Genomic DNA, 22904 nt, shown 5'->3' with positions numbered 1-22904 from the left:
ACAGAATAAATAGGACTTGTGTGCAGCCAAGAATCAGGCCTGGGACTGCATTTTCTCCTCCTGCTGTTGCATTATTTGGAAGGTACCACAGCTGGCCACCTCTACATGCTTAAAGATGCAGACAATGATGGGAGCAATCAGCTTCCTAGAGGAGGCTATCATAGGAAAGCACATGAAAAGTGGGACATAAGGAGGCATTTGAGGTAGGAAAGGGAAATAATTTCAGGCGCAGGAAAGTGTGTTCTGTTCCAAAGGGGGAATGATGAGCTAAATATTATAAGAACCAGTTATTTTCAAGAATGCATCTAGCCATGCTATGCGCAAAGTCCTACCTGCTCACAGGGTGCAGGAGCTCTCATTCTCCTTGTGTGCTATGCATGTTGGAGACAGCAGAAGAGGAGTGGCTGAAATGTCAAAGCAACTTGCAGTCAACAGCAAAGATGCTAATAATGGGTCCTTGCAGCAGAACTGCAAGTTTTGTTTGAAATCTTTGGCAAGCAGTCCATTTTAAAAAATGTGCCCAGAAATGAACCAAGGAATGGTCTCTGCATGTGTTACATGGAAAGTTTTGCAGTAAAACTTAGTGGTTTTCCTTGGTATTTCTTGTCTTCATGCTGTTTAGTTCAACTAAGAAAGGTCTACATTGCATTATTTTATTCCTCCTGGTCCCTACAGGGAAGGGGAGGTTAGTGAAGCAATCTCTTTGCTCAGCTGTTTCATAGCCTTTCTAAGGTTTCTTAGTTTCTGCTGCTCTTCCATAGCTTTTCAAGCACAGCTGGATTGCTATTGTAAGCAAAAAATGCTCAGGTTCCTGGCCAGGATGTGAGTTGCATGATTTGTGCACACACAGCTACTCTAGAGCATCCAGGATTTACTTTTTTTCCCATGGAAGTCTATAGGCCTTTCACTTTTTGCGGTCCAAGAGTCATTCTTGGTCTCCCAGAGCAAACTGAAAGGGACACAGTTCAGACAAAACCTTCCTCATCTGCTGGGATATTGTAAGACTGTTAATAGCACTGAGCTCATTGAATGCAGCATGTCATCACAAATGTCTGGTTCTGATGGACTGCTACTGTGAGCAGTTCTGCTGCTGCAAAAAGCTATGAACTGAGGCACTTCCACATCAATGGAGTCCTGCTATCTAAACAGAGTGTCTACCCCACTTCCACATCCGAGCATAGCAAGCATGGTAAAAACAATCTCAAAGCTCAATGGAAACAACAAAGATGTAGGAGACAAAGCAGTAGGAAATGGATGAAGAAACTCAAAAAGTTGCACATTTGGGTTAGCATGAAAGGAGAAATGAGGGTGACCACAGGATGAGATTATTGTAATCAAGGGAAGAGATGAACAAGGAATGGTCAGAAGGTTTCTTCCAGCAGTCAAGGTAGCTGTTTTCACCTTGATTAAAGATACTGTGCCAGTTTCCTGTATATGCAACATCTAAGTGCCTCCAGTTTGGCTTTTCTCTGCGTTAGGTTGATTGATTGTTTGTTTGTCTGTGATTATCAAGGTAGCTACAAGTGTATTTTTACAGTTAGAAAAATCTTAAACCCAGTTTCTGTATGGTTAAAGTAATGCAGGAAGCCTGTGCTACTTTATTCTTCTGGTGACAGAGAAACTGACAACAGTGTTTTAGTGATGTTTCTGTTGAAGCCTCTCTAAAGAGACACTGAGAAACTTGAGTGGTATAATGGAAGAACTTTGTAACATAAGCCATAATACTTAATCATAAGACAACTCTTGAAATTATTTGATTTCCCCACCCAAAGTTTTCATTCTGAGTTTGCTGGACATTTCAGTGACTTCCTACAAACTGCACTATTCTTAGACTTACCGTGTAAACAGGTCACAGACACTCTCCTGTCATTCAGCTGCTAAAACTCATCACTTCTCAGTGTTCACAGCTAAAGCTAACTGCTATGTATATAACTCAGGGCTAATACTGATGAATATTATTCTTGGCATGACCAGTGTTCATTAAAATGTTTGACTATGCAAAATAAGATGGGTCTGTCTCTCCTGCATCTTTTATGCCAGTCCCTAGACCCCTAGCTCTTTTTCAAGTCCCCTTGTTACCAATGAGACGAAGAAGCGTGCGTTATGTCTGTTCTCAGTCCCTACACATGCCAGCTGTCTGGCCAGTACATATGTGCTGATTTGCCATCTGGAACCCAAAGCAGAAGAGGAAGCTGTTGAGCTCACTACCATAACACTCATTTTGATCCTTCTCCTCTACCCAACAGATGGTTTTCATGAACGCATAAGGTCTTACGAGCTTTGAATCATCTGTCAATTTTGGTTGAAATTGGGCAATGGGTTCAAAAACTACTGAGCACGTGGGAGAGGACAGGGTAGTGGCAGACAGATAGATGGGCTGGCCGTCAGATGGACAGACAGTGTGATCTTCCTAGGAAGCCAGGCTAAAGATAGCAGTGGGAGTGTAGCTTGTCTCTCTTCAGCACATTATACTTCTCCTGGGGCCTTCATAAGTGCTACTAGAATCACTGTCAACACTTCTGAGCAGATCCCTGGGAGGTGCTCACTGGGCCAAGACCTTGGTGAGATTAAAACCAGCAGAACTTGGCATCTGCCTCTGCCGAGCTGTGACTCCTGAAAGCAATGCCCTCCTTCAGTGCAGGAATCGAGCGCTGTCTCACTCTACCAATGGCCTTGGGAGGAGGGCAGGGGATGCTATGGCATAACTGTCTGTAGCGTGATTTCCTCATGAGTCAGCAGAACCAACCCAATGGTATGCTGCCAATATTTCTGTATGGGTCTTCCTAAACATATTCCTTCAGCCAAAGAAAAATCCAAGAAGGTGAGGAGAGCAAATCTTTATTTCATTCTGGGTTGATTTTGTGGGTTTTGTTTGGGTTTTTTTGTTTGTTTGGTTGGTTTGGGTTTTTTTTGTGTTTATTTTGGATTTTGTTTGTTTAGTTTTTGTTTGGTTTGGTTTGGTTTTTTAACAAACACATCTTAAAAGCATAACTAGGAGGGACACCACAACTTTTGGCAGACTTGCGCTGACCTGCTCAACATTGAAAGGACAGTGTTTTGTTTTTTAAATGTACAGCATATTTCAAGAAGTCAGGATAGCAACCTCTGAAAGGAGCATGTTTACACCAGTGTCTGCAGAGGCCTTCAAGGAGTCAGGCAAGAATCAAGTTGTCAACCATTTTCTGAAAACTCCTCTTGCTTCTCTGGCATCAGCTGGAGCAGTGGGGATCCTCTATCTAAGCTACTTTGAGACAAGGGAAATTTAAGCAGACCCTCCAGGGAAAAGACCAGCCTACCTCCACACACCATAATCACACCCATTGCTTGCTTTGCATTGTTTTCCTCCCAGTCTTTTCCTCATACTTTTCCACCATGAAAAAATCTGTTAGTCCCTTTTCCACTTCTCATGATTTCTGCTTTATGCCTCTTTTATTTGCTGGCAGAAGCAGCAGCAGTATGGGATTTACTTCCCTAGCCCCTGGCTTTGAGATGAGCCTGTAGTGTAGTGCTTCAGCTGAGATGATGAGTGAAGAAAGGAGAAATAAAAGATCAAAACTTTGGTGGTAAATGGGTTTTGCTAACAGATGATGCTCAAGATGCCAAACATGCCAGACAGGATTTGCCCTGTTCTACTGATCATGATAACTGGATGGAGACTTTCTGTATATAATGCTCTTGCAAATCCAGGGCCAGACAATACAAGGCTGCAAGATTTTTTTTTTTTTCCTCCTTTTTCAGCAATAGCTGTATAGAGAAATGGTGCAGCACTGACTGATCTTAAACAGCCATAACTGTTTAATATACAACAACACGCCAGGCTTGGTTTTGCACACGCTGCTTCTCTGGTGGGTTTTGGATGGCATCCACAATGCAGAACACAGAGTGTACCACTGGAGGGCTCACAAACTATTTAAAGAGATGTTATCCTTATGACTAACTTATAAACTACAAGATTTACGCAGAGACATTCTGTCTGTAAAATATTCTGTTCTGTTGCAAAGCCTGTCTTGCTTTTTCCTAGACTCTATGGCTTTCTCTGCCTTAGTTAATTAAATCTACCAATGACTTCTCTCTGGCACTAAGGCCTGTGTTCATAACATTTATCTCCCTTGCCTTCCAAAGATGTTGGTTGCATGGAAGTTGCCTGTTAGAAATGATCCTTGGCTCATGCTTAAGGAGTAGTTGGGACAGTGTGAGTTGGTCAAAACCTAAACAACACTGGGAAAAAACTAAGTTTAAATCACTGAATTTTAGTGCTGAGGAGTGTTCTGTAGAGCTATTTAATAACCAAAACAAAAAAGTAATAAGCTGTAAGCACTCTGGTCAGTAACTGCATTCATGCTGCTTTAGTGTAAGTAAACATGCTTGAGCTGTGGACCAATGCCAACCTCATGAAGTTCAACAATGTAAAGTGCAAGGTCCTGCTCCTGGGTCCGGCAATCCCAGGCCCAGCTACAGGTTGGGCAGAGAAGAGATTCAGGGCAGCCTTGTGGAGAAGGACTTGGAGGTGTTGGTAGATGAGAAAATGAACATGAGCCGGCTGTATCCTGGGCTGCATCAAAAGGAGCGTGACCAGCAGGTCGAAGGAGGTGATCCTACCTCTCTACTCTGCTCTCATGAGACCTCACCTGGAGTATTGTGTGCAGTTCTGGTGTCCTCAACATCAAAAGGACATGGAACTGTTGGAACAAGTCCAGAGAAGGGCCACGAGGATGATCAGGGGCTGGAGCACCTCCTGTATGAAGACAGGCTGAGGAAGTTGGGGCTGTTCATCCTGGAGAAGAGAAGGCTGCGTGGAGACCTCATAGCAGCCTTCCAGTATCCGAAGGCGGCCTATAGGGATGCTGGCGAGGGACTCTTCATCAGACACTGTAGTGATAGGGCAAAGGGCAAGGAGTTTAAACCTAAACAGGGCTGGAGCTGTAAAACTCAGACAGGATGCACAATTTTTCATTAAAAACTAATACCTGATAATGACAATTACATTTTGATACTACCAAAACCTTTTAAACCATTGGAATAATTGTGGAGGAATAATTGACTTGTATTTTTCAGTCTTAGTAATGCTCTGGTTCTGAGTATAGTAGAACAAACAGAGGTATCCTGAAGTCAGAGAGTAAGAGTTTCATTGTCCTTCACTGTGCATTTTAGGCCACTATTACTTCCTGGGCAAAGCAGCTATGAGACACAAAAAAAGGCTGATTTTGTAGTGGAAAGTCTGGGATGGCAGAAGTAGTGTTTAACCACCCACATTAGCCCTCTCGCAGATGTTTTGGGCCTTCCTTCTATTCTGAGTTAGTGTTGATAAAATGGCTGCAGGAATCTTGGTTCTGGGCCCTATGTCCACACTTTACAAAATTATGTTTAAAAACTGGAAGGAATTCAAAGGGAATGATAAAATATAGACAGGGCTGGACCCATGCTTTATAATTAAGAATTTGTAGAAGTCAACCTACTAAAGTTAGCAAAGCAGAATGATTATTTTTAAGGGCTGTAATTATCTATCTGGTATTACAGAGCCTCTTTCATCTCACAGAAGAGCCAAAAAGGCAGGCTAGGAAAATTCTAGCTAGAAATGAGATGCAGCTTGTTAGCAGAGAAGTAGCCAACCATTGAGACACCTTAACAGGGTATAGGTGCAGTTAGCATCACTTGTAGTCTTGAATTTGCCACAGGGAGGTTTTCTAAAACAAATAAGCCAAAATCAAATGTCCTGTCTCCACTGTGTTTGCTCATGTAATAGGAAAAGTAATAGACTCTTTCTACTAAAGAATGTTCAGAGAAACCAGAAGATCTATATTATCTAGGGGCTCAACAAGGAGTCTGGGGACAGCCATAAAGTCTGAGTAGGAGACACAGAAGCAGTGCAAATGTTGAACCAGTGTTTATGTAGAAATGTAGATAACTGTTTCTTATTTATTACTGACTCACCCTCTTGTTCTTGTCTCTGGAATCCAGCAATCAGGCAGACTTAAAAGAATGTATCAATTGCACAAAAATGATTTTGAAGGTTTTTTAAAATACAAGTCATTCCAAACAACAGGATTCTGCGGTCACAAAGTTTCCTTTCGTCACTGTCCCAGCTCTGTCTGTAACTCCAGCCAAAGCATGTTTTACAGGAGAAGTAGAATGGAGATAGAAAGACAGAAAATTAAGCTACTGGCTTTACCTGAAAGCACATCTCACTGCTGAGCTCCACATGCATGTCCCATATCTCCACTCCATATCAGAATGACACCTCAGGTTTTTTTGCACAACTTTTTTTTTTCACTTGATGCCAAGTAATTAGACCATGATGTTCCATCACCATGAAGGTATAATTCCTATTATTACAATGGTTTTTTATTTTAATAAAGGCACACCAGGTGATGTTGGTCCCTGGGCTTCCGAGGTGTTAGCTTGCAAGTCATATGGCTTTGTGAAAATATTTAGTGTGCTGAACCTCTTAAGTTGGTGATAGAATACAATGTAAAGAAAATGGACATATTATTATTTAATAATAGAAATGGTAAGTCCAAGAAGAGGAAATAGTCTGAAAAAGGATGAGTAAACATCTTTTCTGCTCCTGTCTTTTGTCACCCTACATGTATATGAGAAAATGAAAGAGAAATCAGATTGATAATGCCAAACAGAGATTCTTCTTTTCCCAGCATTTTCCAAGTGCCTGAGACATGCTTCACCTATTCCCTTTGTAGTCTGGCTCTCCTACAGTCTGTTTATCTCCTTGGGTATACCACATTTTGTCACGCTCCATGTTTTGTAGCTTATCACTGCATCAGCAACAAGAGATAAATCAATCTGAAAGACACATTCAAGGATTTTTGGTTATGATGGCTCTGATAATATAAGGGTTACCCAAGGAACTTGTTTCCTGTTATTCTTCTACAGTGTCCAAAACTGTATATGGTGACATGTCCTTTAAATAGCCCCAGTGGTGCCATCACTGAGCATATGGAGAGAGTGAATCATGGGACTGTCGAGGGTGACTTAAGAAAAAGAGAAAGGAAGATTTAACTGAATTCCTGAGCCAGTGAGAGCTAAATCTCTTCTTTCTTTCACAGACTGCTAGCACTCTCATTGTAGCTGAAACCAAATCTTCTGGAATCTACAGCTGTGTGGCATCCAATAAAGTGGGAAAATCAGAAAGAAATGTCAGCTTTATTGTAACAGGTAAGACCCAGTCCCCACTAAAGCCAAACATGTTTCCGGGTCCTGGGATTGTAACTGTTAGGCTCTTGTGGCTTTTTCATATGCCACAGTTTGAAAATTGTAATGAACACACCTGTAAATTCATATCATGCTTTTGGGTGATCCTAGAAAGGTTTGTCACAGCAGCTGGTCTGTACTCATCCCTCCATCAAGTATCCAGCATGACACATATTGCTCACAAATATAGCAACCTGTAATTCCTCCGTTTAAATCACCTAGTCTCTGCAGTCACTCTATACATGAAATTTTACTGTATTCTCATATGCCAGTAAGCCAGTATCATGTGTGACATTGATGGTGTCTACAGTCTGATACTGCTGTCAACCAGGAGGTCTCACAGTATAGTGTCCAGAGCAGCGCCAGTGTCTGCAGGCAGCCTGGTGCTAGAGGATGAGTGCCTGGGGTAACTGGGCAGCCCCTCACAGCTCCCAAGGACTATGGCAACTTGTATGTAGAAAAGTGGCAGGGTGAAAATTACAGAGTTCTGTTTCCTTTTCTGAGAAAGACAGACTTGGATGTCATTTGGGCCATGGCACTGAGAATACTTGCTTTAGCTGCACATATGAGCATGCTTCCAGCTATTTTTCCATTGCAAGATGTGTTTAGATGTTCTCAGAAACAAGTTGTTAAATGTTTGAATTCAGGAATTACTAGGAAAGAAAACCCAAAACAATGAGGTTTTGAGAATAACTACTGCATGATTTAGCAGCATAATGTCTGCACGTGCCATTACAAGGAATTTGTTTTCTGGCAGAAGATTTTATTCTGGTTTTGTTTACAAAGTGGTGGTACGTAGAGCACTTAGGATGATGAGAACTTTCATGGTAGGTCATTAAAGAAATGTGATTCATTCAGAAGTATGAGAAAAGACAAAAAGGTTAAAAAAGTGGATATTTTAATCCCAAAATCATAATCTTGAGGGTGAAATGAAGAAGTAATTTTAATGTATCCCTTTTAATTTTTGCTTTCTCATGTTTTTTGTTGTCATCTTTTGTTTATCATTCTGATGAGTGATTTTCGTCTAACTCATTCTGCTAACACTCTGAGGTCAAAATAAAGTAGACACACACTCACTAGGTACACTTAACAAAGGAAGACAACTTTATGGAAAAATGTCCTCCCTCTGGATTTTGTGGACCAAAATTTGTATTTTTGAAATATTCTGACCCTCTGTAATAGAATCATAGAACACCAGGTTGGAAGGGACCTCAGAGATCATCTGCTCCAACCTTTCTTGGCAAAAGCACAGTCTAGACAAGATGTCCCAGCACCCCGTCCAACTGTATCTTACTGTCCAATGTTGGGAAATCCACCATTTCCCTGGGGAAATTATTCCAGTGGCTGATGGTTCCCACTGGTGAGAATTTTACTCTTTATATACCAACTCTTCCTTCACTGACGGTGGGTCTTTGTTTGCATCAACCTGGAGTTTTGTCCCCAGGGCCCAACAGTGCTGGTACAGACAGAAAGTGTTGAGAACCTCTGCCTTTTCAGTATTGCTGGTGACTAATTCAGTTCTCCCATTTAACAGTGGGCCAGTATTTTCCCTCTGTTCCTGCTTTTTGTTTCCCTACCTGAAGAACCCTTTCTTGTAGTTTTTGACGTCTCTGGACAATTTCCATTCAAGCTCAGCTTTTGCTTTTCTAACTGCATCTCTGCACACCCTGACAATGCTCTTTTAGTTCTCAACTGGTATTTGTCTGCTTTTTATCTCTGGTACACGACTCAGAAGCTCACAATTAAGCCAAGGGGTGTCTCTTGCTTCGTCTGTTTCCCTTCCCTTTAAACTGGTTTTGTGCCCCAAGGAGAGCATTCTTTAAAAACTCCCAGCACTCTCTAGCTCCTTTATCCTCCGTGGAAGCTCCCCACAACATCCTTCACATCTGAGCTCTGAGCGAGTTGAAGTTTGCTCTTTTATAATCTAAAACCTTTGTCTTAGTGCTAGCCTTCATGACATGACCATTGCCACTTGGGACCCTACTTCCTGAGTTCTTCAGTTTAAAGCCTACCTCATGAATTTGGACAGCCTGCTACCAAAGATTCCCTTGCTTCTTTTAGACAGGTGAATCCTATCCTTCCCTAACAAGCTATAGTCACTGAAGGATGTCCTAATGTCATAAAAGCCAAAATCCTTGTGATGACACCAGCCACAAAGCCAGAGTTGATTTACATTGCACATCTATTTCTGGCTGCACCCTTTCCTCTCACTGGTAAACAGGAAAAAGATAACTCAGGCACCAATACTTTTTGCTTGCACCCACAGGGCTTTGCAGTCTTCCTTGATTCTGCCCAGGTTCCAGCTTGTGGTTTCATTCATGCCCACATGAAAAAGTAGCAGGGGATGGTAGTCTGTGCTCTTGACAGCACTCTCTAACATCTTGGACCTTAGGTTCCAAAGGCAGCACACCTCATGTGCCTCCATGTCAGGCAGCAGATGGGTGCCTCAGTGCCCCTTAACAGAGTCACCCACTACAAGCACTAATCATTTCTTCTTGTGGTACCCACTGTGTGCTGCTTGTACAGTTTCTTCCCTGCAGACCTTGCTCATGGGTGTCTACAGCTGTTGAAGTTTCATATCATAACACACTTCCACAATTAGAAAGTGCCAATTATCTGTAAATACAGAAATTTGGTAATAAGAATGAGAAGTATAAACAGATAAGTGACACCTAGGCAGGTTGTCTGTTAAAATACAGAAATGAGAAGAATATCTGCATGTTCTATTAATGGATGTGACAGGAATTGACACCTTGAATATGACTGCTGTCCCTGCTCTCAAATCAGTTCTGCTTTCCCCCCTTATCCTTATACTGTGTCTGTTTGGACAGAAAGCTAAACAACAATGTATAATTCTCCATAAATTAACATGCTAATGGTGCTGTATTCTCATCTTTATGTGAGGACTTCACATGTAACTTTGAGCAGTCACTGCGAGTCACTTACTGAGGCTGTTGCCCTTTTAATGTGCAAGATGACAAATTTGGCCTTTTCTAGCTCTTACTCATCGGTCTCCAAAATGCTGCTGGGAAGATCCTGAAACCGAATGAAGCTGCATTTTGATAGACCCCATTCACTGCATCCAAATCTCCCTTTCAAAGTTTTGATGGTTGCTTCAGATATTTCAGAGCAGTGACATGAAGGAGTTAGTTTCCCTGCTTAGATCTCCAATTCTTAGATCTTGACCATCTTGACCATGGATAGAAGGAAATCCTTCTTCTTGATACCAAACCTTGCATGAGAACATACTGCATATTATGACTTTCCTTTGAAGACTCTTTTATTGGCTGGCGTTCAGAAAGAGAAATGGCAGCTTTATTATGGCTTGGAAATTTATAATATATTGACTGGTGGCAAATCTTCTATGTGGGGTGGTGAAATGTGTTTGTCCTTTTTGTTCCCGGAGCTGAGCGTTTCAGTTGCATTACATGGAAAGTCCTGATCATCCGCTGATGCTCAATTGCATTGATTGAAGGCAGTTTAAACAATCCTGCTGTTTTGTCCTTTCAGAAATCAAGTAAAGCTCATTCTGATTTGCACACGTAGTGCATCAGTTGGGCTCTGTAGTGTAATCATAATACTCCTCCATCAGGCTGAGACCAAACTGCTGTGACTGGATAACAGCCTGTTTTTCATGTCAATGAAACAGATTTGCTGAAAAACACACTGAGGGAATAAAAAATGGAGAGCCGTAAAAGCTGGTGGATGCAAACAGGACACTACAAAGTATTTCCTTCTGATGAGTCCAAATCCAATACTTCAGGTCTTGTGTGACAGCTTGGGGATAGTTTGTCTTATGTTGTTGTGTCTGCTGGCACCATATGAAGCAAGCCTGAACTATATAAAAGTAACCATCTAAAAGCAAGAGACATGTATAAGCAGGAGAAGGCAATCCCTTGTAGGAAGGGGAGTTGCCAGAAAGGACTCCAAAGAGCAGATGAGACAAAGCCTGTCCTGAACAGGCATAATCTCTTTCTTTGGAGGTAATATCCTGTAGGCCTTGTCCTGGGGATGAGAAAATGCACATGCGGCTGTAGTGGTGTAAGGAGTCTCTTTTCTATAAGAAACCATTGGGAAGGTGGTAGGAAAGCAGAGGTTGTCCCAGCAACCCTATTTTGGTGGTGGCATGTTCCACCCCTTCAAGGAAGAACAGACATGCAAGAAGGTATAGCAAAGAGGACCCAGTAAGAACAAGCCCTTTCTTAAGTTACTGTAAATTTCATTATTTCTGGGCTTGAAGTGAAACTTGTATATGTGTTTCTGTATGGTTGGAGAGTGGTATGATTTTATACACTCTGCCTGAGGGTGTAGGACATTAAGTCCATGGGTTATGGAGTAGCTTTCCTTTCCTATGGCCTCTGTCAGATGAAGGGCATTTTTGAGGTATTGTCACACCGACTTATTTCTAAAAAGAAACCTTTGCTCAAGAGTACAAAAGTAGCTGTGAGCCTTATATAAAAGTGATGAAGAATGATGATTTCTGAAAGATCTCCTGCTTGCTGAAACAGAAACAGTCTCTGGAACAACACCTCTATGCCAATTTAACTGTGGTAGCCCCCTTTCCTCCAGCCTGCCCCTTTCCCTATATTTTGGGCTGTTTTGCTGGCACACAGCAGGCCTATGGGTGTGTTTGCAATTACAGAGGGTGAAACAGGAACAGCTCTGCCTTATCTCCCTGGTTTCCCAATGTCACTAAGCGCATTTTATTTTGAGATTCCTGATGGTGCTTGGCAAAGATAAACAAAATCTTCCATCAGGAAACCTGGAAGCTATTTCCACAGGAAGCTTCAAATCGCTAAAGTAAATAAAACCCTTTTACATTATTCCCAGCCATGTTATTTAGCTGGCCTGAGCCTGTAACAATTGGTGAGAGGTGTCATGTATTAGAGGGCTCATAGCCTTTAAACCGATGATTCCCTTGGAACCCTATGCATTTTGCTTTTGTCCCTGGATTTATTCAGAAAATAGTCTTTCTTCACAGAAGACACATCTCGGAAGAGCTCCAGGCCTGACAACATGGAAGTAGTTGCAACTATATTATTCTCTTGGCATACTATCCTTTTACGTTAAAAATAGTTCATTTGCCTCAGCCCCAGGAGATATTTATCATCATCTTAAGAGTTTTGCTTGGCTCTTCCTAGCTTTTACTGAGCACTGGCATCTGTGAAAGTCAAAAATTAGAAGTATTTCAGACCCATACTCTGGCTTTCCCAACAGATATCAGAACAATTTGAGATGATATACTGTGAGTAAGATGTACCAATTTCTTTTATCCAAATACTTCGCTGTGATCAAAACTTTGGACCTCTGATCAGTTTTGTGTCTGAATTCCATGGTTTTTGACAAAATAAAGAGTAGGATTCACTTCATCTAACTTAAACCTTAAAGATAGGTATCTAAGCCTAAGCTGGTCATGTAGGATCTCTTCACAATTATGTGTGAGGGGACTGGATCTCTGTAATTTGACTCATCTTAAGGCAACGGGTTGCATTGCCTTTTGGAGCCTGTGTCACTCCATGTCTGTAAACTTTTGCCCATACACAAAACAACTATGTAGATGTTTACATTTTGATGGCTTAGGCTAAATATGCTGTAGCCTGTATAAGGGAAGGTTTCATCTTAGTAGCACTTCCAGTGTTCTTAACTGAGATCAAAATCTGGTACCATGCACTCTTACATACCAAAATCAATATGTTGATTATTGTCACTCATAGATAAATTACTAAATGTAAAGTTTTTTTGCCAGAGAGAGGAAAAAAGAGGATCCCTATGAAATGTAAGAGGAGCAAGTCAATACACAGGTTTCAATATCCAATCTGTTAGTGTAACTGCCTCCACTAGGTTTTTTGGATTATACCCCTGAACTACAGCTGATGATAGGTGCACACTTCAATCCTACTGCAAGGGCTCGATGAGTTCTACCAACAGAAATCAGGCCTATCCCTGGAAAGCGTCTACAGTCAGAGAAAATTCCAATCCAGGACTTGCAGGAGCTCCTCTACCCTGTGCTTAACACTCAAGACTAACTGTGGAAAAGAGGATAATAAGAAGGGCAGCAACTGATGCCAGACTTTCAACAGGCAGAACTTTGTTTGGAAAGCAGCAGTGAGCAGGTCATATTCATGGTTCCCTTGGGGAGGCAAGGCAGCTCAGTTTGTATTGTGGGGATTTAGGAAGAAGCTATCTGATGGATTGGTCAGTCAATGAAAGAGATTACTGAAAGAAGATGTGAGACACTAATTACTGGAGATCTATTCTTACACATCACTCTTATGTGACATTAAACCCAAAGCAACATTGGTGAGCATGGAACTGAATGAAAGACAGTGTTGAGCTGTTCATGCTCTAAGAGGCAAGAAAAGAAGGCATGATTCTCCCTTATGAAAGACAAACCCATTCTTATGATTTTGAGTCAAGTTCACAGCCAAGTGCCATAGCTATTAGCAGTGAAAGAACAATTGAAAATGGCCAAAGTCGATATCACTTCACTGAGAAGGAAATGACCTTATCAGAATATTGGCTACAAATAAACCCAGAGAGGTTGCACTCTAGGAGTAAAAATTGGAAGTGCTTTCTCTCAGGAACTTGCTTCTGCTTTCACTGAGTCAACGGTGTAATTCTCCCTCGCTGGAGGGATGAGCCCCAGGTGGAGGTGGCTGGGAGCCAGTCCTCATTGCCATGGTGGAGGAAGCTGCAGTAACATTACAGCTAACTGCAAACGTGACTTTTTCAAGTATATCGTTGGCTATTATATTGTTGGCTAAATTACTCCTTCCTGAACTATTGGCTATGGAAAATGCTTGTGAAAACTTAAGTTGTATAGTTAGAGCTATGATCATTGATTTCTCTTAGCTGGAAATATTGTTCACCTATATTGAGTGCCGAGCAGCCTGAATAGAGTGATCTTCATCTGAATGCTGTTCACACACAGCCAGCCACTGAGGCCAGAGGCTAATGTTTCTGCTTTCCTCTTGGGTGGTTAGCACACTTTAAATGCATGAAGGGTAAATACCTCTGTTCCAAGGGAACTCTCAGGCTTGTAATCACAGATTCAGTAATTTCTCAGGATTTGAAGCATTTGTAAGAAATAAGACATAATTTGTCTGAATAGTTAGGAATAATAAGAAAACAATATAACCAAACATGATCAGCTGCAGTATTTTTCTGCTGTCCTCTTGAGATCCATTATTTCTCATGCAAGCTGGAGCTGAGATCAGAATTTTCCTCCCTTTTCATAGTCCCGCTGTGCTGTCTTTAAATAATTCTCTTCTGGTACCTTGCCCCAGTCTGTCTTAACTTGGCATAACACTTCCACAAACTCATTACTTCCAAGAACGACTTCAGTTTACACTGATGTCTGAACCCGAGTGTCTCACAGCTCCAAGACAAATTATGAGAATAGCTGGAGCCTAGCATATGAAAGGAAAGGTTAGAGACTTCAGCAGGAAGACAACAACATTGATTAGTACAAAGGCTTCCTGAAAAGGGGGAAAATATACGCCGTGTTAATTTCTGCTCATTCATTTCATACAAACTAAAAAGTGTTCTTCATTTTTGACAGATGTACCCAGTGGATTCCATATTAGTTTGGAAAAAATGCCCATTGAAGGAGAGAATTTGATATTGTCCTGTTCGGCCAACAAATTCCTGTACAAAGACATTGCTTGGATTTTACCGAGGACAGTCAACAATCAAACGAAAGCAAAAAGGTCTCTCAAAAAGGAGTACTCTGTCACCCTCACTCTGACCATCAAGAATGTTTCCCTGGCACACTCTGGCACCTACGCCTGCCGAGCAAGGAACATACACACGGGGAAAGAAGTGCTTCAAAAGAAAGATGTTACAATCAGAGGTGAGCACTGCAACAAAAAGGCTGTTTACTCTCGGATCCTCAAATATAAAAGCACAAGGAATGATTGTACAACACAAAGCAATGTAAAACATTAAAGGACTCATTAAACAGTAACAGGTGTCTCATATCATCTTGATTTTAATTACTATTGCTACCTTCCAGACCATGAGGTGGTGCACATTCCCCCATGGGTTGGATGTAGGAAGAATAGCAAAAAAATCGTAACACGTGAGCTTCCAGTTGAGTTCAGACGGGTGTTTTCTGCTTTGACAAGGCACGTGGAAGCTGGGGTTTGGAAGATCCCCTGTGCTACATTTTGCATGTTGTTATTTTTTTCTCTTGCTGTCTCCTACTGAGCAATAAGGAAAACTCTGGATCAATCTTTTCTTCCACTTTGATATCGGCCTCGTCAAAAGTGTCAAAGCTGAATAAACTGATTAACTTTAAAAACTGCTGTTTTCAGTCAACAACGGACATTTAATAAGTTAACTTGAACGTGCAGAATGAGCACAATTCAGTTTGAGATTGACTGGACTATATATTTTTTATTTTAATCTGATCTTGATGGACTTATAAATATTACCTGCTGAGCAAGTTCTAATGCTTATTTATTTGAAATTATTTTCTACACTAAAGTACATTAATCTTAAAAAGTATCTTCTAAAAGAAGTATGCAGGGAAGAAATAAAAATGTTGATATAATGCACAGACTTATCATATCATTTATAATAATGATGATTTTAAAACTGGCAAACATGAACCGTGTTTCTCTAAATAAATCCAGGTAGACTTTCAGTTGCTGTGTTGGTCAATTTTTAAAGTCAGTTCTGCACTAATGTAAAAAGCTACTGATAAAAGTGTGAGTATTGCTCCTGGCCTGAAGGTTCAGGAATTTGTAATGTTGTAATTATTTTATTAAATGAGAAATATTACACTAACACGACTGACAAGGTTGCAGCCAGCACAGTGAGTTGTTTAATATGTTTTGAAAAATACAAATTCAAAATTGAAGCCATTAAAAATATTCATTGCTTTTGGTATGCAAATAGCAATTGGATTTATTATGGGAATTAAGAACCAGACAGAATGTTGAAGGAGAATTAAGGGCATCCTAAGACTTCCTCGTGAGCTTTCCCCTTTTTATTTTCTTCATGATGATTTTGCTGTGAGGTGTTTCTGTGTATTATAAATGCTGTATAAGGAAGAAGTTACTATTTTTAATAGATCTGATAACTTTATTTTTTTACAATACATAGCTTTTATTATTTTTGGTTACACTTATGATTGATCATTTATATAGCATTTACATAAGCCATAACAAAACAAACTGTAGTGACCAAAATAGCTACAGCAAAGGAACAAAGTGGCTGTGCTTCTAAAATAGAGGGTGACAACATGACAGTTTCTTGCGCTTGGGAACTCACCAAACTATTTCCTCCTTTAGGTATGGAGACTGTGTCCCACGGCTAAACTTGTCTTTCACGTGGGAATTGCTTTTGTCAAGTGTGAAAGAGTAAACAATAGCATTTCCCCATAATGCCAGTTTCATGGAGCCTAAAATGCTTAGAAAACAATTGATAACCTGGAAGTTGTCAGAGTAAAGACAAGAATAATCGTTTATATCTTGAAATGTCACCTATAGCCTGCTTGCATACAGTAGCTCTTTTGTTCATTATTAGTGTGATGGCTTCCAGAAACAATGTTCTTGCAAAGTGATCTGGCTCTCTTTTTTTTTTCCTAAAACATGCCAAAAAAGCAAGAGAAATCATTGGGGACTGCTTAAAAATGGGGCAAGTGCGCTCTTTGGCATTTGCAAGTCTTCAGAAGGGTTACAATACAGAATCCCCTTTTTTACAAGGCTCTTTTGTGAGAAGACATTTGATGGCAAGGTGGGCGGTGATTACAGGATGTTATGAATTTTCCATGGTCTTGGGAGCCAGAGCACGGTGACTTGCAGCAGCCAGTTGCCAGGCAATAGGAGTTTGGGTCAGAAAAAAAGAAAAAGAGATGTGGCTGTTAGACTGTTCCTCTGTGAAATTGTTGTGAATTGTGATGATGTATACCACTGCTGGGTGGACGACCTGACAGCCTGGTCTTGACCATGCTCGAAGGGCCATGCTGTTCAAGGATGTTGTAACACCCAACGTGGCTGCCCATGTTGGGAGGCACAGAGAAACCTCACTGGAAACTTTTGAGGAAAGCAGTTCTTGGTGGCCAGATAAAAGCTACTGATGTCACTTCTGATGTCCTCAGATGACTGGAGAATCTCATTGGTTTGGGGAGTTTTTCTGCCTTTTGTTGTGTAATACATTATTTAGGGAGAAAGGTGTGAATTATCTTTTTTTTAAAGTGTTAAAATTAAAGCTTGTATTTATATTTTTGTACTGTTCAATAAAAATAAGTGACAAGAAAACGTAATCATAACAAAGGGCAAAAATGGACAGAATGCAAAAGTAAACCCCAAAGTGAAAAAATTGTAATGTTTTCACTCTGTGACCTCCCTGTTTCTCCCCTGGGCCGAACTCTGCCTACAATGAAGCTCCTCAGGGTAACTGAGAGTAGAGTTTGGCCTGGCAAGGCAGCATTTGTGGGCAGGTACCAGGGCTGACGATGAGCCTGGGGGGCTGCCCTGGGTGCTGAGATGTTCTTGCTGGTGGCCAGGGCCTCGGTTTGAGTGAGCAGAGAGGGGTGTTGCAAACTGCCCCCCCCTTGGCTTCACTGAAAAAATGAATGGGAGAAATGAGTGGTTTGCAAAGAGAATAATACTCAGGTTGACCAAGTCCTTGAAAAAACAGCTGATTGCAGCAGAAAAATTGTTGAAAGTATGTGAATGGTGATTCAAGTTTTAAGCAAAAAAAAGTTTTTTCTTAATATGAAAACCCATCTTTAGTGTATGGCTATAAACAAATTAAAATTAATCAGAAGTAACTCACAGAATGTGTGATTTGCCTTTGTTCTGTCATCTTGTCTGCCTTCATTTTGAATGTCTGGCTGGGGTGTCCATCAGGGGCTACTGATAAATGTGAGCTGTTCTCAGCGTGCATATGTGGACATGTATCAGATGGTACCTGTTCATAAACAGTGTTGTGAAAAATGGAACTGCACAAAAATCAGGTGGGGTATCAATGAGAAGAGGGCAGTCTTCTTGGCTGCAAGGCAAACATTGTTGACCATGTCATTGTGTAGGTATTGTGAAAAATTTACTTTACAGCCTCTCTCATGAGCATTACTCTTTGGGAAGAGAGAATAAATTGTCTACTACACTGTAAACAACAAAAATATAGCCTTGCGTGTGGAAATTACAGACTTGCAGCTCAGAAAAGCCCAAACTGGTCACAGCACAGTCCTGACTATGTTAGAATTAATTTCAAGGGGTGAAAACATAACAAACCCTACTTTAAAAGTGCTTTTAATACTATGGGGTTCATGCACATTGCATACGCTGGTGGAACATGCATAGGTACTTAATTTTTCTGGAGAGTTTTTATTTGCGGCTGGCAACAGAATGATTGTGAAGATGGAAATATCTCACAGTCAGTTTTTCTGAAAAGGTAGATAGATCTTCCAAAGACAGAATGTCAGAAATTCAGGTGTTACAGTACTTGAACTTGGTTTACCTGTATCTATTGCAGTCTTAAAGAAAATATTTGCAAAGAGTTGGTTTCTGCTTTGTTTTGTTTCGTATTTTGAACTGTGGAATCTTACTGTATTAATAATGGCTGATTCTGGAAGTGTCCTTGAAGGGAAAGATTGCAAATAATCACTTCTTGCAAGATCAGGGAAACTGGGGGAATCTGCAGAGCATCTGCATCTGTGAGACTGCTTGGGACCGTCCCGGATTCTCCATCACTGCTTTAAAGGAACCAAAGTTCCAAAAAGGATAATGTGAGAGTTGCAAATGCTACAGGAAGACGTTGCCATGTAACATGAATAAATATCGCAAATATCTTGATCTTTGTCAGGACAGCCTTTGGCTCTGTACAGAATGGTGGAAGGAGTGGTAAAGGTTTGAAATGACTGAGAAAGATTGGCTGCTTTGATTCATATAGGAATAACACTAACATGATGTTTATAGAGTGTTTTTGAAATGCCCTTCTGGGAGGCCCTTGAGAAGAAGCAGAAGAGATGAGACATGCTTCCAATACTCATTGTCACTGACTGTCATGGAAATCTGCTGTATTGCATTGTGGTCATACGAATGTCAGTAAATCAAAGCAAAACAGGAGTGGTGTTGGTATGCTGTGTGGCCTGCTAGCACTCAGCTTTGGGCCCTGCCGTCAGGGTTTCCAGTGCCTGTGGGATGCCAGAGGACACGGGCACATTTCTCACCAATGCAGTTTTGGCACATGGGCTGTGTGTGGTTTGGCCAAGCCTTATTACATTCAGCCAAATATGTGAAGTGCAGAAGTAGAAGAATTTATGAAGATTCTGGAACATGTACCACAATACTTCTATTCTTATGATTTATGGGTTTAGATGATATGAGTTTACTGAATATGATTTGTAACTGTACTATTTAAAGTAAGTAAATGATAAAAGTCACATTCATGGATATCGTGGTGTACAGTCGCATGGTGCTGTCGGTGTCAGAGATGCTCTGCTACAAGGGTATCCTGCTAATTGTTAAAAACTTTGGTGTCACAGTTTGTTTCTCTTGATGATGCAAAGCTCTGAGCTCTCCTAGAAACTCATTGCTTTTGATAAACAAATACGGTTGGTAATGGAACTGCAGAAATCTTTGAAATGGTGTCATCATTGGGTCTTCATAATTTGTTCATCATAACTTGCTATTGCTGAGTAATGAGAGTACTCTGTACACACCAAACATTTTAGCAAACTGAAATGGTAAATAAAATCTGTGAACAATGAACTTGGTAGAACAACCATAGCAATCTCTAACACCAGTAAAATGCTGGTAGGGAAGATAATTAAACCCCCACAGTTACAAGAATGTAAAACAGAGGTGTTGTTTTGTCTTGTAGCTCAAGAAGCACCAGCCCTGCTGCGGCATCTTACGGATCAGACAGTGAACAGCAGTAACTCTGCCATATTGGAGTGCCAGGTTCATGGCATCCCCGAGCCCCAGATATCCTGGTTTAAAAACCATGAGGAAATACAGCAAGAATCAGGTGAGAGCTCTGTGTACTCACCTACCTTTTGCAGCCTTCTTATTTACCCATCTGCTTTAGGTAGTTATTTGCAGTCATTGGCATTGGTACCTGGATGTGAGGGAGAATTGCCCAGGCATTACAGGTGGGCAGGCAGCAGCGCGGGTGCTCTTGGTTATTCCATCTCACCCCAAAACCTGAGTCAGCCTGTAGGTGTAGGCAAAATAGGTCTCTATGGAATGAGTGTAAAAATTATAGCTCTTAATTTGCATCTTAGCAGAATCATCTCCAGAGAAACATACTTCTCTCAGTTTACTACAGAGGGAGCCTAAGGATCAGGTGTCTTGGCCAGCATACAGCTAGAGAGGAGAAAACCAAGCTTGTGTGATGTGTGTAAGGGTACCAGGGGTGTCTGTGGCTGGGTATGGAAAGTCTGCTCTTGATTCACCAAACTAAATCCAAAACCAAAATGTGCCTGTTGGCAGCAGAGGAATCCAGGTCTTACGCAGCAGAAAGGAACAACTTCCCAGGTGGCATGCTGCGGCTACAGGAAGACTCTGGGATTTGTTTACTGCTGTGTCTGGAATGTGGCTTCAAAGATCCAGCACTGCTGACACCACAGGCACGGAAGTGTTCCTTGGCAATTGCAGGTGTAAATGAATGATGGGGAAAAGGCAAAACCTTTCTCATGGGAATTCATCCACATTCAGATCAGTAGCACACAATGAGCTAGTGTTACAAGCTCAGCAATAATGTTCAAGGAGGTTCAGTCTATAGGTACTTGCATCCAAAATGTAGTCTTCAATAGCAATGCTTTAGGAAGTTTGTGTTTATGGTTCTGTCCTGCATTACTGGAAATTACTATAAAGTGAATAAAGGCAACTGAGAAAAAAATCTAAGGATTTCTCCAAGTGAGTTGTAAGCCTGTACAGACTTGCAGCCCAGGCACGAAATCTAGAGCCAGATTCCATAAAGCTTCACAGTGACCACATCGTTGTAATGTGCATTATTAACACTCCCCTCTAAAATAAATGTTATGTGTTTACTTGGGTGTGATGCAACACATAAAGTTAGTAGCCAGAAAGATGTCTTTAGAGGGCAGGTCAGAAGACTTTATTTAGGCACCTGAAACAGGTGGTGGGAATATATTTTGTATGTAGTTGGTAGTTCTGATGGAGGCAAACTCACAAGTGTGTACTTGACTGCATGTTTCCTGGCTATGCAGTGCCTTAGAGGCAGTCCTGAGGCCAAATCTGCTCCCTGCCTCTTCCTCACTTGCAGGAGTACTGCCCAGGCTGGCTTCTGAGTTGGCCTAGCTGGAATAAACAAGATGTTGGAAGATTCAGGTAACTCTTGTGTGTTAGGGCACACCTCATGGGATTTCTCTTGCTAGCTGGGGTCCTTCTGTGAATGGGGCTTGTTGTTCATGCCATGTGGGCAAGTGAGATTTGGAGTGAACCTTCTGCCCAGAGAGCCAATGTGGATGCGTGGAGCTGGGTCTTGGAAACTTGAGCTGCTTCTGGGGCAGACCTACACCTGCAAGTGCAGTAATCACACCACCCGTTTTCCAAAAGCTGGAGACATGCTGAAGAACTTACCTGGATGAAAGTATAGGCACAGTGCTAATCAATACACACAGTACCAAGTGTTGCCAGATCATTCCTTTAGGCTGAGCTTTTTCAGTAACACAACTGCTTTGTAAACACCGATTTCCAAAAGATTCCCAGAACATCCAAGTATATTTGGCTTTCCTGCAGACAACATTGTGCTGTGCAGTCTGCAGCTCAGACTTCTTTTCAGAAGAACTTAGAGCAGATAATGTTACACAAGGGCCTGTTTTTGTTTATATCCTGGCTCCCTCTCATTGCAAAATATTTCATTTCACAGGAATAATTTTAGGGCCCGGAAGCCGAATGCTGTTTATTGAAAGAGTAAAAGAGGAGGATGAAGGATTTTACCAGTGTGTAGCCACCAACTTAAAAGGTTCCGTGGAGAGTGCGGCATATGTGACTGTACAAGGTAAAGCACAGCTTTAAATGGGAAGAGCAAGCTTGCCAGAGTGATGTTCTTACTCAGGCTGGAAGCATGGGGGTGTGACTTGGGGCTCATGTGGTGATCTCTGAAGCCAGCAATTTGAAGGAAGTCCTAGCAAAGGAAGAGTACCAGGTTGGAAAGGAAGCCTAGCAGGAAATGCTAACTCAGAGCATGTTTACACTGACCTAAAAAGAAGAATTGCTTCAACCCAACAAAGATCAGGTCAGGGTAGAAGACAAATGTAAATTTAGTATTGTCAAAACAAACAAAAACCAGAATAAGGAATGCTCTCCTACCCACTCATTTTCCCATTTCAGTTTAATTCCATAGAAATTAGAGACCAGGGATATTTTCATTCATTTTTTTCAATGTAAAGTAAACTGCCAAATCAGACTAGAAGATTTTAGCCTAGCAATTGTTACACATGCATTTTTCAAAGGTACTTGTTGTAAAAAGTAGGCATGATCTAGTTATTTCTGCAACCATTACTTGAATTATTTTGCTATTTATTTAAATGTCCATATTGTTCTGTCTCCTGCCAAGCTTGACTCAGGCTTGTGGCAGTGACTTCTGTCAAGAAATTTAACATTGCATAGAAATAATGTTTATTCATTGGCTTTTCAGTTTCATGGAATTCAGTTTCAAGAACCTTTTTGGTTCATATATTGTGACATAAGAGAAGCAGGTTGATATTTTCCATATAA

General features: G+C 41.1%; 1 protein-coding gene across 2 annotated transcripts in view; it reads left to right on the top strand.

The window, feature by feature from the left end:
• The window catches only part of FLT1 (fms related receptor tyrosine kinase 1), a 110455-nt gene that overhangs the window by 52110 nt on the left and 35441 nt on the right, over positions 1-22904 (top strand). For both annotated transcript variants that reach the window (XR_008972283.1, XM_057410382.1), the window contains exons 12-15: positions 7062-7170; positions 14768-15058; positions 20041-20187; positions 22054-22185. Coding sequence is in view for 1 of the 2 variants with exons in the window: in XM_057410382.1 (XP_057266365.1) it covers positions 7062-7170; positions 14768-15058; positions 20041-20187; positions 22054-22185 (679 nt within the window). In the remaining variant the exon portion in view is untranslated. The remainder of the gene's footprint in view (positions 1-7061; positions 7171-14767; positions 15059-20040; positions 20188-22053; positions 22186-22904) is intronic.

Source organism: Pezoporus wallicus, unplaced genomic scaffold, assembly GCF_028554395.1.
Source record: "Pezoporus wallicus isolate ANWC-B61680 ecotype Strahan unplaced genomic scaffold, APGP_CSIRO_Pwel_v1 contig_1876, whole genome shotgun sequence".
Lineage (NCBI taxonomy): Eukaryota > Metazoa > Chordata > Aves > Psittaciformes > Psittacidae > Pezoporus > Pezoporus wallicus.
This window is presented reverse-complemented; position numbering and strand designations above follow the sequence as displayed.